The sequence below is a fragment of the Ips typographus genome, unplaced genomic scaffold (assembly GCF_016097725.1).
Source record: "Ips typographus isolate SLU unplaced genomic scaffold, UJ_Ityp_2.0 IpsContig34, whole genome shotgun sequence".
Lineage (NCBI taxonomy): Eukaryota > Metazoa > Arthropoda > Insecta > Coleoptera > Curculionidae > Ips > Ips typographus.
Window position 1 is genome coordinate 912,157 of NW_028098573.1, and position 16,230 is coordinate 928,386.

Here is a 16,230-nt window from a genome sequence, read left to right on the forward strand (position 1 = left end):
TATTAAATTATTTACCATTACTTAAGTTTTTTGAAAGTTATTTGAAAAATACTATTTTAAAAAAATTACTTTGACCCCCTGTATTTCTGTTTCCCTTGACTTTTCGTCTGAGGTAAGTTGTGGTAAATCGGATTATTTTGACCCAATAAATACGCCATTAAATTATTTACCATTGCATATATCTCATATATATTTCCTAATAATGAAAAGGGCTATCGACCATTTGGTTTTTCTGACCGTGATATAATACAATTATATTGGTATCAGATATTTGTAGAATATGAGTACAAAAAGAAAATACTTAGTTTCACGTTCTACCTATTATTTACAGTTCCTATACAAAAATTAACATACAAATTAGTCCGTTTTTTTTCGGCTTCGCCTCACGCTGCAATCATGTAAAAGCGGCAAAAGTACTTTTTTACGACGACTGCTGTGAGGTGGAGTGGAAGGACAACTCACATCATTTTCGTAGCTCGAACTTATTGTCACCGATAAATCACTTTGACGGAATGTGTTTATTTCAAACAGGTATGTCAAGCGTTGTTATGGAAACGCCGAAAAAGTTGGTGAGTAGATTGTTAGTAGAAAGCGAAAATGCTCTAGAGCAGAAAATGATTCATTTTCTGCTCGCGCGCGGCAAATAACTACTTTCTGCTGTTAAATGGAAGCGTACATGTGGTACTTTCAAAGTCAGTCGTCGAAAAACATAATTTCGGAAACAGCACTGTAATCAGAAAACAAGTTGAATTAACATTGTTAAAAATAGAATATGACGCCCATTAGACTAATAAAAGTGACGATGGAAACCAAAAACCAATACGTCGTATCTCAAATATAATTTTGCCATGTTGTAGAGGAAGAAGCAACATTTCATTGAACTTCGAATTGATCAACTATGTCTAAATTCCGGTCTTCTCAAATAACCGAAATCATCATGGTGAGTCCCGAAAAATGAAAGATGACTCTAACAGTTTCAGCTTCGTGACTAAAAAATATGTACTTCTATTTGGGAGCGCCCATCAAAAGAAGGTCCTGTCATAAAACGACCCAAATCGTAAACTACACTTTTTTTAAATAAAGGTAACAGCTAAACTCAGGTATCAGTTTTGTTAGCTAGCTTTCTGCTTTCAGTTTGGGTGTTGTTTCGAAAGTTTGATAATCGCTTTTTGTTTTAGTTACTGTTTTTGTAGTGTTCATTTACGATAAAATACATATATTTGATTTTCTCTTTTTGCAATAATTATTTACTCTTTCACTTTATTAACGGCAGAAATCGTGGTTTCCATTGGCAAGCTTGTGCGAAGCTAGTGTATTTGAATCCTGTTCTATTTTATGTCACTAAATCAATATGCTAAAATAAGAAACAAAAATTCAAAACTTCCGGTTATACCTATCTGTATCCATTTCTGAGATATTTACCATTTTATGTAAAATAAAAATAAAATATACACTTGCAGTACCTAATCTAACTAATTAACTAAGCTAACCTGAATTTTAACCCGCTACCGAACTATTAGCATTAGTATTAAAAGTAAACAAATAAAAAAATACTATTTACTGTTTTTGCATTGCTGCCTATGGCTTCGACAGCCAAACGCGGCGCCACCGCTGTTGAGGCGTCGTTGACGCCGCCTTCCTCTTCTATTTTTTCTTCTTCTGGGGATGCTGGAACCCCAGGAGGAGCCTCCACCTCACCTGCCACCTGAGGGGGAGCCTCCACCTCGCTGGTCGCAGAAGGACCAGCTTCCACTCCAGGTCCCAGTTTTAGGCTGGCCGCACCCACGGTGCGTCGGGCCCGCTGGGCAGCCAATAGGGCCATCAGACGGGCACCGCGGCCCCGGCCCTTTTCGGTGTCGACTTCATTTCCAGGTTCCATCTGAAAGGGAGGATATTGTTAACATTGGATAGCGAAACAAAGAGAATTTTTCTTTGGAAGGAAAAATATATGGAAATGATGAATAAAAGGAAAAAAAAAACCACTTATACTTACTTTTAAAAATGACACAATGCCCTACAAAAGACTATAAATGCACTACGAAACACACGACAAAAATGCACGGTAAAGTTTCGTGTGGGTCAGAGGACGAACTGTGGAGAATGTGATAAGAAAACCGTATAAATACAATTCAGATCCCTCTCCACCGGAAAGCCAGGATGCTGAAATTAGCAAAATGCTTCCAGACGATGAACTTGTCAAATGTTAAGGTTATCAGAGAAATGTTTTCCCAACAGTTAAATGGTGCACCATGCTTAAACCCATGGGATTCGCTGATTTGGCCAGTTCGGAATAATATCTTAATGAGACCAGACATTGTTCATTGCAGACCGATTAATGCATAAAATGCAAAAATGCAATTAAGCATAATGTTTAAAACAAAGTAACAATTATAATGTACGGCTCCACATATTGAGCTATGTACCTATTTTTACAGGGCCCAAGGATTTTATTCTGTTATCTGCGTCTGAATTTTTATTGCGCAAATTCTTAAAATTCAAGAACAGATATCAGTTTAATTTTCCCTATGAGATAAAAAATGGTTACATGTAATGGAAATAAAAACATTGAATATTGTTATTGTGATGTAGGTACCTACAAACGAATAAAGATAAATAATGATGTTGTCGGTGTAATAATCACCTTGACCATATAGTTGTTTATGCATTTGGTAAAGAAAGCAACTAATTCGCGAGCGATAAGACAAATTTGATTCATCGCTACGCGCAGTTATGAATAATGACTAATTACTAGATTGGTTTAAATAAACCCGAATGGGACAACAATTTACAGTGTCATTTTAGAAATCGGTCGTGAAGTAACAGTTGGGTGAAGTTAACCTATAATTTTCGCGAAAGTGCCAAAAATGGAATGGATTGTGAATTTCTTGTTTTATATTAGGTGTGTTACCGAAATAAACACCAAACTGTATTTATACAAATTGGCACTGTACCACTTGTGGGAACTGCAAGGAGAGTTTGATCAAGTGGTACCAATACAATTATTGGGGATTACAAAATCTCTACTTGGCCTGTGGACTCAAATCATTCATACGGAGTACACCATACTTCTACTTAGCGAGAAAGTACGTCAAGGGGGTACTCCGTTTTCGACATGTGATTGTGCAATTTGCATATCACCCCAACAACCTCAATATAGACCTGAGGATTTTTGGCGAGCATGGGAAAATGTATTTGTGCAAGGATGTCCTTGTGCTACATGTGTGTACGGGAGAACTCAATTTTTGAGTCAACCAGGTCATCCGCCATATCCGCATGCTTATGTAAATGATATGACATATCAGTTTCGGGTACCAGTAGTGCCCAAACACAAGAAAGGGATGAAACATCAGAAATCAGTTCTGCTGGCACATCTTCTGGAGGTGCATTTGGACCTCCTGAATCACACACAAGTCAGGTCGACCGCAATCCGGCACTATGCCCGAATCCGGAAAACCTGGCGCAGGTGCAAGAAGGGGGGCCCATTATTCAGCAACAAACTGAAGAAGTTCTTAGACACGCGGTAACACAGCCGTTTATCGCGCAATTAGAACCGTTTGACGACATGGGGCCATATGCTACTTATCAGCAGCTATGAGGTCTACAATTTAATTTATGTTACCTTATTATTGTTTTGTATTTTAATGGCTATATATACAGGGTGAACCATAAGTAATGGGACATAGAGCTACAGCATATTCCTGACATCAAAATAATACGATTTAGCTGAATTGTCCTATACCGAAAGTTAATATTAAGAAAGATACAGGGTGTGAAAGTTGAAATTTTTTTTTAGCTTTTTTGTCATATCTTCACGGTCTTTTGATATAAATTACTGAAAGTTGGTATAAAGGGGTTTTGGCAGGCGTAAAATACGATGCTTTCATTTGTTTTGTAGTAGCTGATAGGGGGCGCTAGCAGTAACCATCTCCGTCCCTTCAAGAGGCTCAAACTTTTTTTTACGGAACTGAAACGGCCATATGACTTCAAAATATGATTCTAAGATGTTTTCTACGTAAAAAAGGTATACTTGTTGTAAGTCTTAAAATTCGACCGTTTTCGAGTTATTTAATCTTTTATTATTGCATGCATTTACATGTACAGCAGATTTTAATTACAATTTTTTTTTAAATTCTAAGTAGGATTTGATACAAAAACAAAAAGGGCGTTCATAACAACTAGCTTTATTTTAAAGTTTACAAACATTTTTTAAACGGTCAAATTTACATACAGAAACTGTTATGTGTGTAACTTAAGGGTATACAGCACATATCGTATTAACATACGACAATGCATGCAATAATAAAACATTAAATAACTCGAAAACAGTCAACTTTTAAGACTTACAACAAGTATACCTTTTTTACAAAGAAAACATCTTAGAATCATGTTTTGAGAGCATATGGTCGTTTCAGTTCCGTAAAAAAAAGTTAGAGTCTCTTGATGGAACGGATATGGTTGCAGCTAGCGCCCCCTATCAGCTACTACAAAACAAATGAAAGCATCGTATTTAACGCCTGCCAAAACCCCTTTATACCAACTTTCAGTAATTTATATCAAACGACCGTGAAGATATGATAAAAAAACAAAAATAAAATTTCAACTTTCACACCCTGTATCTTTCTTAATATTAATTTTCGGTATAGAACAATTTCTCTAAATCGTATTATTTTGATGTCAGGAATATGCTGTAGCTCTATGTCCCATTACTTATGGTCCACCCTGTATATGCATATGTTGATACAGACGTGATATACACAAGTGGATGATATATATATAAAAAAAAGTATATAATAAAAAAATTAGGAGATGGACTGATTAACTTAAAAAACATAAAAGTATTCGAGGATTGCGAAATAATAAGCGCACGAGGCAAGGTCGCATCACGATGCACCGAATGTGTCATGCACCGAGTGCACCGTATCGGTGATGAGTCACCACCACCTGCTTTGCAGAAATGTGAAAAACAAGCGACAATAACAAACTGCGTCAGCCGATCAATCGGGTATAAAATACGCCGATTTTAGCAGTATAGGATAAGTGTGAACCGATCAACGGTAGTGCGACCAGCTGACCCGAGAAGTCGAAATGTCGACTCTCCTCGGGAAAAGATCAAGTTAATTAGTCCGTTCTCCAAAGTTATTCAAACGCGAAGTGACCAAGCCATCGCCAGGAAAAGCTAAGTCCTTAGCTTATGACTATGTAAGTACAATTGTTAATTGTCAACTTTTTGTATGTTTACAACCGTATTGTGCATCCATTTGTGTATACTATATTTAATAGATTTAAGTGTTGTATGAGAAAAACTCAGCGTTTGATTTCATCCCTAAAACTGAGATCCCGGCGCGACGTTTAACGTCGTGAGTCAGTTTAATTGGTGAACCCAGAAGGGCTCATAAATTAAACGTGACAATATTAAAAGTGTTTATTTATAAATTAAAAAACATATTTTGAATAAATTTTAAATATTAACAATTGGCCGCTGAAATTGACAGTCGAGCCAAGTCGTTTCCGTAACTGATTTGACTATCGTCCATAACGTACCGGGTAACGACGGATCAGAACAGATGAATCAGACTAATCTGACAATGACAAAACTTCCTTTTTAATACCAATTCACCAAATAACAATTCTACAAATAAAATTGCAATGAAATAGGGATTATTAATTTAAGGTACAATTAATCTTTGAAATACACTTTAGTGGCCAAATACTCGTAGTTATTAGCAACTTTATTAGCAGATGGAAATACCGACCTTTAGAGTAATATAATATAATTATCATTTAGAGTAATATAACGGTTTTTCCAAAACCTCTTTATAGGGGCTATTGAAAATAGTACAGTACAAAAGAAGAAAGATAAATAGAAGAAGTACAATAAAACGTCTAGCCATTTTTGGAACCCAATACCTGGTCAAGTCCAGGTACTTTTTATTACCGGGACGTGCCGGTACTAGAATATAAAATCACTTGGAAGGCGTCTGAAGTCTGAACTATCTTAGTCTACGTGAAATATTGGAAGAGTAAAGTGACTTCTATCTAGTTAGTGTTTAAAACGTGTTTGTCTTGTTCCATACTATTGACTCACCTGGTAAGTTTTTCCAACTTTTTCGCAAGCACACGAGTGCAAAAAGTTAGCACTGGTGCGGAAAAAAGTATTTTCCGCACTCATTTTTTAATTCAAGTTCAATGCAACATTCTCCCAAATAGGCGTCATGTGACTTACCTACGCCGTCAGTGATGTTATGAATTTATCATAGTTAATTAACTTGTTCGTGAAACTCATCCATCCTGGCAAATTTTAAGAGAATTCTATTAAACATTTATTTTTCTACAAACATTCAATAATGATGCATTTTTCGAACGAAAAGTTACCCTTTACTGATGAGTTTGCACAATGCATGCCATTATTGGAAATGTCAGTGTCACCAGTTTGGTGTCAGTATTCAATTGTTGTCTAAACTCACATTTAGTCATAAAAAATATTATCAGTTTATATATTTCATAAACAACACAAAGGTAATTAACTAGGTTATTGCGGCTAATGCACCGCCAGCAGGCCACCGGGCAACCAGGTACCAAACGCAGCGTCAGCAGGAAAATCACCAAACCTTCGAATGTGGAGCACAGGACAATATTGGTCAGCACTTATTATTTTCATTTGTTTATAACGTTGTAAATGTGTATAAATAGTTGTTAATTGTTAAATAAAAATCAGTATTAATCAAACAGCGGTTCTTACTCAACCTTCCAACCTAAACTACAATAAACTACCAAGTATCCTGAGCAATCTTCCTGAATTCCATTACAGGAATTTACAATTGTGCATAGTTTTGATCCTGTTTTTGAGAATCTACGCAGTAAGTTTAGTGGTATTAAAATATTTAGCATTGTTTGTAGAAAAAATATTGTATGTATTACGCGCACAATAGGACTTTAATGCGCTCGAATGATTGCTGCGCTCCGCTTCGCGTCGCGCGGCAAACTTCATTTTCAGCGCATTAAAAGCATATTTATTGCGCTTAATACATAAATAACTATTTCGTTTGCTGTCCAGGGAAACGACTACTATGCATGCCATTATTGAATGTTTGTAGAAAAAATTATTTTCAATATGTACCAAAAGTAAATCCTAAAAGTAAAAAAAGTATCAAACTTGCATTTTTTAAAAGGAATATTGAGTATTTTACTTTATTTAAAAAAAAATAAACGATAATTTTATTAAGGTTTAAATATGTCTAAACTCTACTAGTTTCTCAGATATTCGTTATTTTCTAGAACAAATTTTAAAGTTTAATCACCAAACGCCTGTATGATTTTTCACTAACGAAAATTGGCTTGGAGTCTGTTAAAAGATCAAGTTTTATGATTCAGGAGTGATAAATTGTCTAGCTCATACAGGATGTCTCACATTTTTTATTCAATAATGCAAATTTTTAAACTGTAATAACTCGACAAAATCAAATGAAACACCTCTTATCTTATGGTTACAGTAGATCCAAAATTTAAATATCTATCGAAAATTATTAAGGTCCCCTATAGCTAACTGTGCGTGTTTTCTTGAAAAATCGATATTTCTCGAATTTCAACTGATTTTTGGTGCCGTCGTAAAATAGCCCTTGATATTTTCGAAATGCATAATTCACCTAATTTACATAATTACCATTAGAAGTAATAATATCAAGATTTGTCCAAAGACGTAAAATCATGATGTATTTAAATAAAAAATATTGTATAAATTACGAGCAAAAATAATATCACTTTACTTAAGTACTTAAAAAAACGGCAGGTTAATATTTATAAGATTTATTGTAAAGGACGTAAAAATTATTTACAAAAGATGTTCAAAATGGCGACCGTCTGACTCTAAATACAAACATACTTTCTTTTGAAATCCTTTAGCGACATTGTTAAGTATTTCAGGGGATATGGTCCTGAAAGCTTTCCTAATTCGAACATTCATATTATCTGGTGTTGTCGGTGGTATTTTATAGACCATATCTTTCAGGTGCCCCCGTAAAAAAAAATCCGGCGATGTCAAATCAGGTGACCGATGAGGCCCATTTTGAAATCCACCTGTTCCAAACCAGCGATTTTGGAATTGTTGATTTAAAAAATGTCGAACTTTGCGATGGTAATGTGCTGGTGCCCCATCTAATTGTTGCCCTAATTTCTAACGGAATATCTTGTAGCAAAATGGTAAGCATATTTCTTAAAAAGTCCAAAAATATTATGCCATTTAAATTTTCTTCAAAATAATAGGGTCTAATCAAATATCTGCCCATTATACCACCCAATACATTTACTGACTATTCTCCTCTGGTTTTTCTAACACTGTAATATACACGTACTACACCCATACTACACTAATAATCTTTTAAACGTGAATTTGTTTCGATGTCTTCTGTTGGGAAATTTTGTAGGGTAAACTCGTAAGGCCAATAAATAACTTTCCAGACATTCTCCAAGAACAAAGATCATATCTGTTCTTTCTTCCATTGTATAAACTAACATTTTAGAACAAAGAACTTACAAAAATTACCACTAGAAAAAGAAGAATTACCACTAAAGAACGATTTGACAGCTACAAATAATAATTTGCGTCAAAGCTGCGACGTCGCGTAATTTACAACAATTTCATTCATTGATAATAACTGGTACCAAAGTTCCGTAAAAATTAGTTGAAATTCGAGAAATATCAATTTTCCCAGAAAACACGCATAGTTGGCTATAGGAGACCTTAATAATTTTCGACAGATAATTAAATTTTTCATCTACTGTAACTATAAAATAGGGGGCATTTTATTTGATTTTGTCGAGTTAATACGATTTAAAGGTTGCAATTATTGACTAAACATTTTGAGACATCCTGTACGAGCTAGACAATTTATTACACCTGAATCAAAAAACTTGTTCTTTTAGCAATACCCACGCCAATTTTTGTTAATAAAAATCATACAGACGTTGAGATTAAACTTTAAAATTTGTTCTACATTTTTAAACCAATAACGAATATCTAAGAAACTGTAAAGTTTAGACATATTTCACCTTAACAAAATCATCTATTATTATCTACGTAGATTCTGAAAATAAAGTAAAATACTCGGTATACCATTTAAAAAAAGCACCTATGATACTTTTTTACTTTTGGGACTACCGGTAAATATTGAAAATAATTTTAAAAGGTACTTCCAATAGGTAGTATTCAATCCAAAATCATATCATATTTTAAAACTAAATAGTTTAGTCACAATCTTCCGTGTCGAATAACCCTGTATAATTTAAGTTATTCTCTTCAATAGTAACAATAAATAAATCAGTACAAAGTAGTTTTCATTAAATAACACTAGCCGACAAGAAAGCCTTCCAACGGCATATGTCTACCATTGCCTCTTATTACTGCATTTCCTTCGTGTCCTATAAATTTGTAATATGTATTCTAAAACACTCTTTATAGCCTTCCAGGCTTATTTATGGACGTAGAAGCTACGAGTAAAATCCCCATTTCCCGGCAAGATAGGAAAAAACTAGTATACATCTCTAGAGGTCGATTTTTGACAAAAAAATTAATGGCAAAAACCGTATTTCAATATCTTGTCAGTTTGCGGCGATAGATGACATTTTTCGAATTTCGCTTTTTTAGAAAACTCTTCACAACTTTTTTGTTTACTAAAATATCGAAGTGAAACAAACACATTCGTAAGGCAATTTTTCGATGTGATTCCAGTGGCGTGCTGTTTTTGCTACTGCCTTACGTTTTTTCAATAATTGACATAACTTTCTTATTTTAAATGAAACTCATAATTGAATATAACTTTCAAAAAATGTCTATTTTTAAACATATACTACAATATAAGTATGTCTATAGTTATTCCTACAAATAACTGAAATATAAAGTTAACTTGCAATGAGTAACAGATATAGACCACCAGAACAAATTACTTTTTCAGTATTTTCACACACATTAAAGTAACTAACAAGTAAACAACTAATTTTTAAATTAACGGTAGAAGATAATTAAAAATAAAAGAAAAAAAAATTAAAGATAAAAACGCAGTAATTTTAAACATTCAAGTATTGTCATATTAACAAGAAAAAAATAAACGTCACTTTTGACAGCTGATATCAAAACCTGAGTCAAAACCAACTTGAATAAAAACAAAAAAGTGTAATATCTCAGTGATTTTTAAGATTAATTATAAACATACTTTCATTGTAGTAAACTGCATAACATAGGCATTTTTTTAAGTTATAGCCAACTGTCATTTCAATTTAAAATAATAAGGTTAGGTAAATTTTTGAGAAAAAGGTAGACATTTCAAAATAGGCGAAATTTTAAAAACGCCCTCTAGCGCCGCGAACTGACAAGATATCGAAATACGGTTTTTGCCATTAATCTTTTCTCAAAAATCGACCTCTGGACATGTACCTATACTAGTTTTTTTTTTTATCTAGCCGGGAAATGGGGTTTTCTTGTCAGATCAATCTAAATCCGGACACCCTGTATATAACGTATACTTATTAATTTCAATCTTTGAAAATCAATCTTTAAAAACTTATTATATGTATTTTATTTTTGAGCGTTATATGACAAATATTTACTTCAATAGTAATTTAAAAGTAAAATTTTTTTTTTCATTGCAGATTACGATGAAAAACTCATTAGCAATATGGATTGTTTTAATGATGGCAATTCGGCAAAGTACCAGCCATTCACAGCGAGTATGCACACTTGCCTCTTTATTTACTGGGAAACATGACAACTTTGAAAAAGAGTTGATAAATGACCCAGGCCGGGAAAAAACATGTAAAGTACAGCATCAAGATCATGATGGATTTGATCAAAATTCTTAATGAACAATCAGGAGAAACGTCCACAAGGCCAAAACGTGGCTTATATCCATTAACAAATGAACTAAGAGAAGACTCGATCCTCAAAGCTGAAATGAGTGACGATATTATATCAATGTCCTGCATCAACAGAAAGGCTGATATAGTGGGAAAAAAACAAAAACTCATATTTTCAATGAAGGAAATATCTGACAATTTTGAAGTGATTGGGGCTGAGTTGAATTTATACCAGAAAAAAGTACCTACATCGACTTCTTACTTGTTGAAAGTGTTTCAAAGACCACGGAACCCAAAAGAGGGCAAGAAAATGAAGAAAGTATCTCAGAAAAACATTTCTGCAGATTTCACTGGCTGGATTTCAATTGATGTGTCGCAAGTCTTCAAGGGTTGGCTTAAAAACCAGAGTAACAACCAAACGCTCTACATAACAACCCAGGATGGGAGAGAACTTACATCCAGCTACTACGGGCATAGTTTTTCAAAACCAAGAGCACGAACCGTTTTTACTAGCTTTCCTTCAATCAAACGAAGCAGCAAACATCAGGATTCCTAGATACTTACTAGCACCAAAAACAAAAGACCTTCTCACCGATAATAATAAAACTTCTGAAAACAAATGCATGTTACGGCCCATGGAAGTTTCATTCAAAGATTTAGGATGGCACAAATGGGTGATTGCTCCAGACAAGTTTACTACGGGATACTGCGAAGGTAGCTGCGATTTTCCTTTGAAGTCCCCTACTCAAGCTACCAATCATGCGATAATTCAGAGTATGATGGCTCTGAAATATCCGGATCAATTCCCTAAACCGTCGTGTGCCCCTTATGAAACTTCCAGCTTATCTGTATTGTTTAATGTGGACAGTAATACAATCTTGAAAACGTATAGTAAGATGATTGTGAAAAGTTGTAGTTGTCAGTGATGTGTGTGTTATTTTAATAAATTGTTTTACTGTTTCTGTGTGAGACATTATAATGCATTTTTTTTGTAATATGTGAGCTTGTGTTTAATAATGTTATTTCGATAATAAAGGGTGTCAGGTCTGACAGTTATGACAGTTAATTTGACCGGTAAAAGCAGATTTCTGATCAATTTTACTATTTCATCATGAATCCTTTTATGCCAGAACAACGCTTGCAAATTGTGTACCTAAATATATTTTGAAAAATGTATTTATCCACGACCGGTATATTATGAAGGTTTAATACGTCTGTTTGGCGTGGATTAAAGACCTTCTAATACATGATAGTGTTTTAAAGGCCTTCTAATACACTGTCGTGTATTAAACTCATAACAGTAGGTACGCTTATTTGCAATGACAGTATCTATTTTTTTCCTCCTGTGCTCACTCATCCGTTTTCACATTTCTATAATTGACCAGTTTAGGCTATAGTCGGTATCACAATAAATACCACCCAGTAGGTACTTTATTTGGAATTATTATTCATTCAGTTATTCAACATTAACATTTATGTCAAAAACAAATTTATTTTGGTCAGCAGTTTTCGAATTTTTAAGTTTTCGAAAAAAAGGTTACTGATGCCAAGTTAATTAAAACTGTTTTAAGTTAATTTAATTACAAATTTGCTATACACTCTCAAAATATAGTTACTTTTACGATAAAATTTTCTCTGTACCTACTACTTTTCTGACTATAGCAATAACATAAAGTATAGTCAGTGGTACTTTAACTTAACCTAACCTAAATATATTTCTATCCCAATTTGCGTATAATTCATGTGTTTTAAACAGTAAAAACCAACAATAATACCAACGACCCATTAAGATTCTGCCCACAATAAAAAACAGTAGGAACACTAATGACTGAACACTTCGCACGTTGAACACTACCGGCACGATGAATGCTAAGAATAGTATAATATACCTATAAATTAAATGTACGTACAGTATTTAGGGTATTTACACTGTGTACTTTCGATATTTATAATAGTTACAATATTTACAGACAGGCCTGTTTATCTAACTTTGAACTAAACTTAATTATCAAGAGACATTATATTTCTTAATTCTATTTTTATGAACCTTAATCTGCTTGTTGTTATTGTCTTTAACAATGCAATTTGGACCTTCAATTAATATGACTTCAAACGGACCATCAAACCAAGAATCTAGTTTTTGACGATCTTCGTTGGTTATAAGCACAAAATCTCCCGGGCTTATTTGTAGTCGACTAGTTTGCTGATCATAATGCAACTTACGCTTTTGTTTGGTTTTTTCAAGAAAGTCTCGAGCTTTATTTTGCGCTAACTGCAACCGAAACCGAAATTCTTGATCATACGATTCTAAATTGTATAAAGGATCTACACGAGAACCATTGAATATTTCAGGTAGGTCTGCTCTTTTACCAAATACTAGCTCAAAAGGTGTGTAGTTATGATAAGTACTAGGAGTCGTATTATAACAAAAAGTGTAGTAATTTGTCCATATATCCCAATCTGTATGAGCTTGATCAATGTACATTCGCATAAATTCATTAAGAACTCTATGGTTTCTCTCGCATCCACCTATGGACTGACTGTGATACGCAGTGCTAGTTTTATGCGGCGTATTTAACATTTTTGCTAAACTTTCAAAAATTTTATTCTTGTATTCTGTTCCTAAATCAGTTCTTACTTCTTTTATAGGTCCATATACTAAGATAAATTTTTCAAAGATAGCTCGTGCTACTGTGGAAGCTTCTTTATTGGGTATTGGAAGTATTACGATGTATTTAGTTAGTTCACATTGAAGCGTCACTGCATAACAGTTATTGTGATTTGATTTTTGAAGTGGTCCTATTGTATCTATACAGACAATGTCAAAAGCTTTTTGAGGAGTTGGAGTCAAAGTTAAAGGTTCTATGTGTTTAACGGCGGCTTTATTTACCTGACACTTATGACACTGCCTAACATATTTAGCGATGTCACGTGACATATTTTTCCAGAGATAAAATGACCTTAATTTTTTCAATAATCTTTTCTGGCCACAATGTCCACCTAACATAGGATCATCATGAAATTGTTTGATTAAGTTAAGTTTCTCGTCATTGTCTTTGATTAATTTTCTTTCTTTGCATAAAACAATTTTAACTTTTGAAAGTATTTTATGCCCTACTTCCTTTAATTCATTTACGGTGCACCGTGTGAAAATCTTGTCATTTAAATTCAATCGCAAATGTGTAAACTTACTATCACCAGCCATGTTATTCAGCTTAGACAATAGTTTCGGTAATGAAAAATTGCCATTAGTAATTGAAAGCCAACAACGAGCGCTCTTTTTGCGATAATTAATAATAATGTGAATGCATTCTTTATCAATTTCAAATCTTAAGGAAGGAAATTTCAATACATTATAATTATTAAGGGCTTCATAAATCTAAAAAAAAAAAAAGATTAATGGAAACTATTCTACGAGGATTGACTTGGAAAACCTGTCTTGTTTATTTAGACGACATCATTATTATGGGCAAAACATTTGAAGAACACCTGCAAAACCTTGAAGAAATCTTCAAGAAGTTGTAACGAAGTTACGAATATTTTTCTGTTTGGTTTATTAAGCCGTCCGTTAGTACCGTTGGATTTGCGGCGATAAGCAGATAAGGGATCTATTAATAGAAGCCGTTTAGTAAAGTGACCCGTGTTAGTACGTGGCCAAAATACGATAAGCCGTATTATTAAGTTATTATATTTTCTCAGGATTGGCCAGTCCGATTTTTACCATTCTTGTTGGAAACCATTGGTAGAATTACAGGGTTTACAACAACGCTGCAGTATAATAGCGCGTAATAGGAAATTAGTGGTTTACGACTTTCCTTGTAATTGTAATTCGCGAGTTGACGTAGCTGGCTGGGTTGGCCGAAGCGTACCGTTTTCCTGCAGTACTGCGTTTCAGTACGCGTCACTCGAGTAGGGCCGTGTTTCCCACTACCCGAAAGTGGGGAATCAGACTGTCTATAAAACTGGCGTGCGCCGCCAGTTCGTTCTCTGTTGAGATCGCTAGCTCCCCCGAGCAACATCTCAACCTCCCAGCAGCACCGCCGCAACACAGTAAGTATACCTGTTTAGTGGTTAGCTCTCCTAGTGCACTGTGTACCTGTTATTTGAACACCGAGGCTCGCTAGACCGGGTGTTCGTTCCTTGTTTACTCCAACCCTGTACCGCCGTTTGTTGTAGCGTCGTGGTTCCCTAGACCGGGCGCTGCTGTAACGTTCACGTCACCTGTTTTCATTGCAAACGCTACATGGTTCGCTAGACCGGGCGTTTGCACCGTTAGTCCCAGTCCGGCCATTTTTCCGGCCCTTTTACTTCAGTAGCATCGTGGCTCGCTAGACCGGGTGCTACGCCATATATCCGGCACTGTAGGCTTCTATACAAACACTACATGGTTCGCTAGACCGGGTGTTTGTATACTTTTCCCCGATAGGCCAATTTCCGGCCCTAGTTTACTCTGTAGCGTCGAGGTTCGCTAGACCGGGCGCTACACGATAGTTCCACCTTCAACACAAACGCTACATGGTTTGCTAGACCGGGCGTTTGTGTCATTTAGTAGTCCGGCCGCACTTCCTGGCCCTGTCTTTTGTTGACTACGCTACATGGTTCGCTAGACCGGGCGTAGGAGGCAAGTTTCTAGATCCCGTTGCCAACAAGAACCACTACAAGGCTCGTAAAGACCGGGTGGTTCAGTAATACCCTGTTACAACTCTTTTACCGACCCGTGACACCGTAACTTTATTTGCACTAGGACGGTTAATTGCTTAGTTGTAAACGTAGACCTGCATTGACCCTGTAATTAACTTTGATTCATTTTGTACCTGTAACATTCATTGCACTGCGTGGCTTTTTAACTTTCTGCATTATACCGTTGACCTGTTTTGCATCGCATCCGACCCGTACCGTAACTAAGTTGCACACTCTCACTCTCGTTCTTGTTTAATTAAGGGGAGGGGGGATTTAAGATACGCTTGTTTGCATAAGTATTTGCTTTAGTTAAGTTTGCTGGCATTTTAAGTTAATCACAGAGAATAAACGTTAGTTGATTGGTACTTTTGGCTTTTAATTGCGTTCTCACGAACTGAACCACTGTTACCACAGATTGTCGGGAACCTTGTCTCCAGCTGTTTAAAAGCTACCAAGGCATACGAATTGTGTTTCCTGGTTCACATTTCGAAAACTCTAAATACTTTCTTAAAACCAGGTGGCGCCCGAGGCAATTCTCATTAACTTTTGTTCTAGAACATACTTTAATTCGAACTCCCGAATAAATAGCGTCACAAAATTGGCGCCCGAGCAGGGACCGTATTTCTGTTTTCTGATTGTGACAGTGGGACAGTACTTTTCTTTCAAGAGTAGTACAATAGCTTTGTTTTTTTGAGTGTGCAACTT

The 16,230-nt window shown here is 35.2% G+C and overlaps 2 protein-coding genes across 2 annotated transcripts in view; one reads left to right on the plus strand and one right to left on the minus strand.

Annotated features, from left to right (window-relative positions):
- The window catches only part of LOC145739679 (uncharacterized), a 256,327-nt gene that overhangs the window by 167,535 nt on the left and 72,562 nt on the right, over positions 1–16,230 (minus strand). The window lies entirely within an intron of this gene.
- On the plus strand, positions 10,781–11,401 carry LOC145739707 (uncharacterized). The gene has a single exon (XM_081995003.1). The coding sequence runs from the start codon at positions 10,781–10,783 to the stop codon at positions 11,399–11,401; it is 621 nt and encodes a 206-aa protein (XP_081851129.1).

What these genes read in the sequence shown, in the direction of transcription:
- LOC145739707 (XM_081995003.1), top strand. Translation starts at nt 10,781, where the DNA reads ATGACCCAGGCCGGGAAAAAACATGTAAAGTACAGCATCAAGATCATG.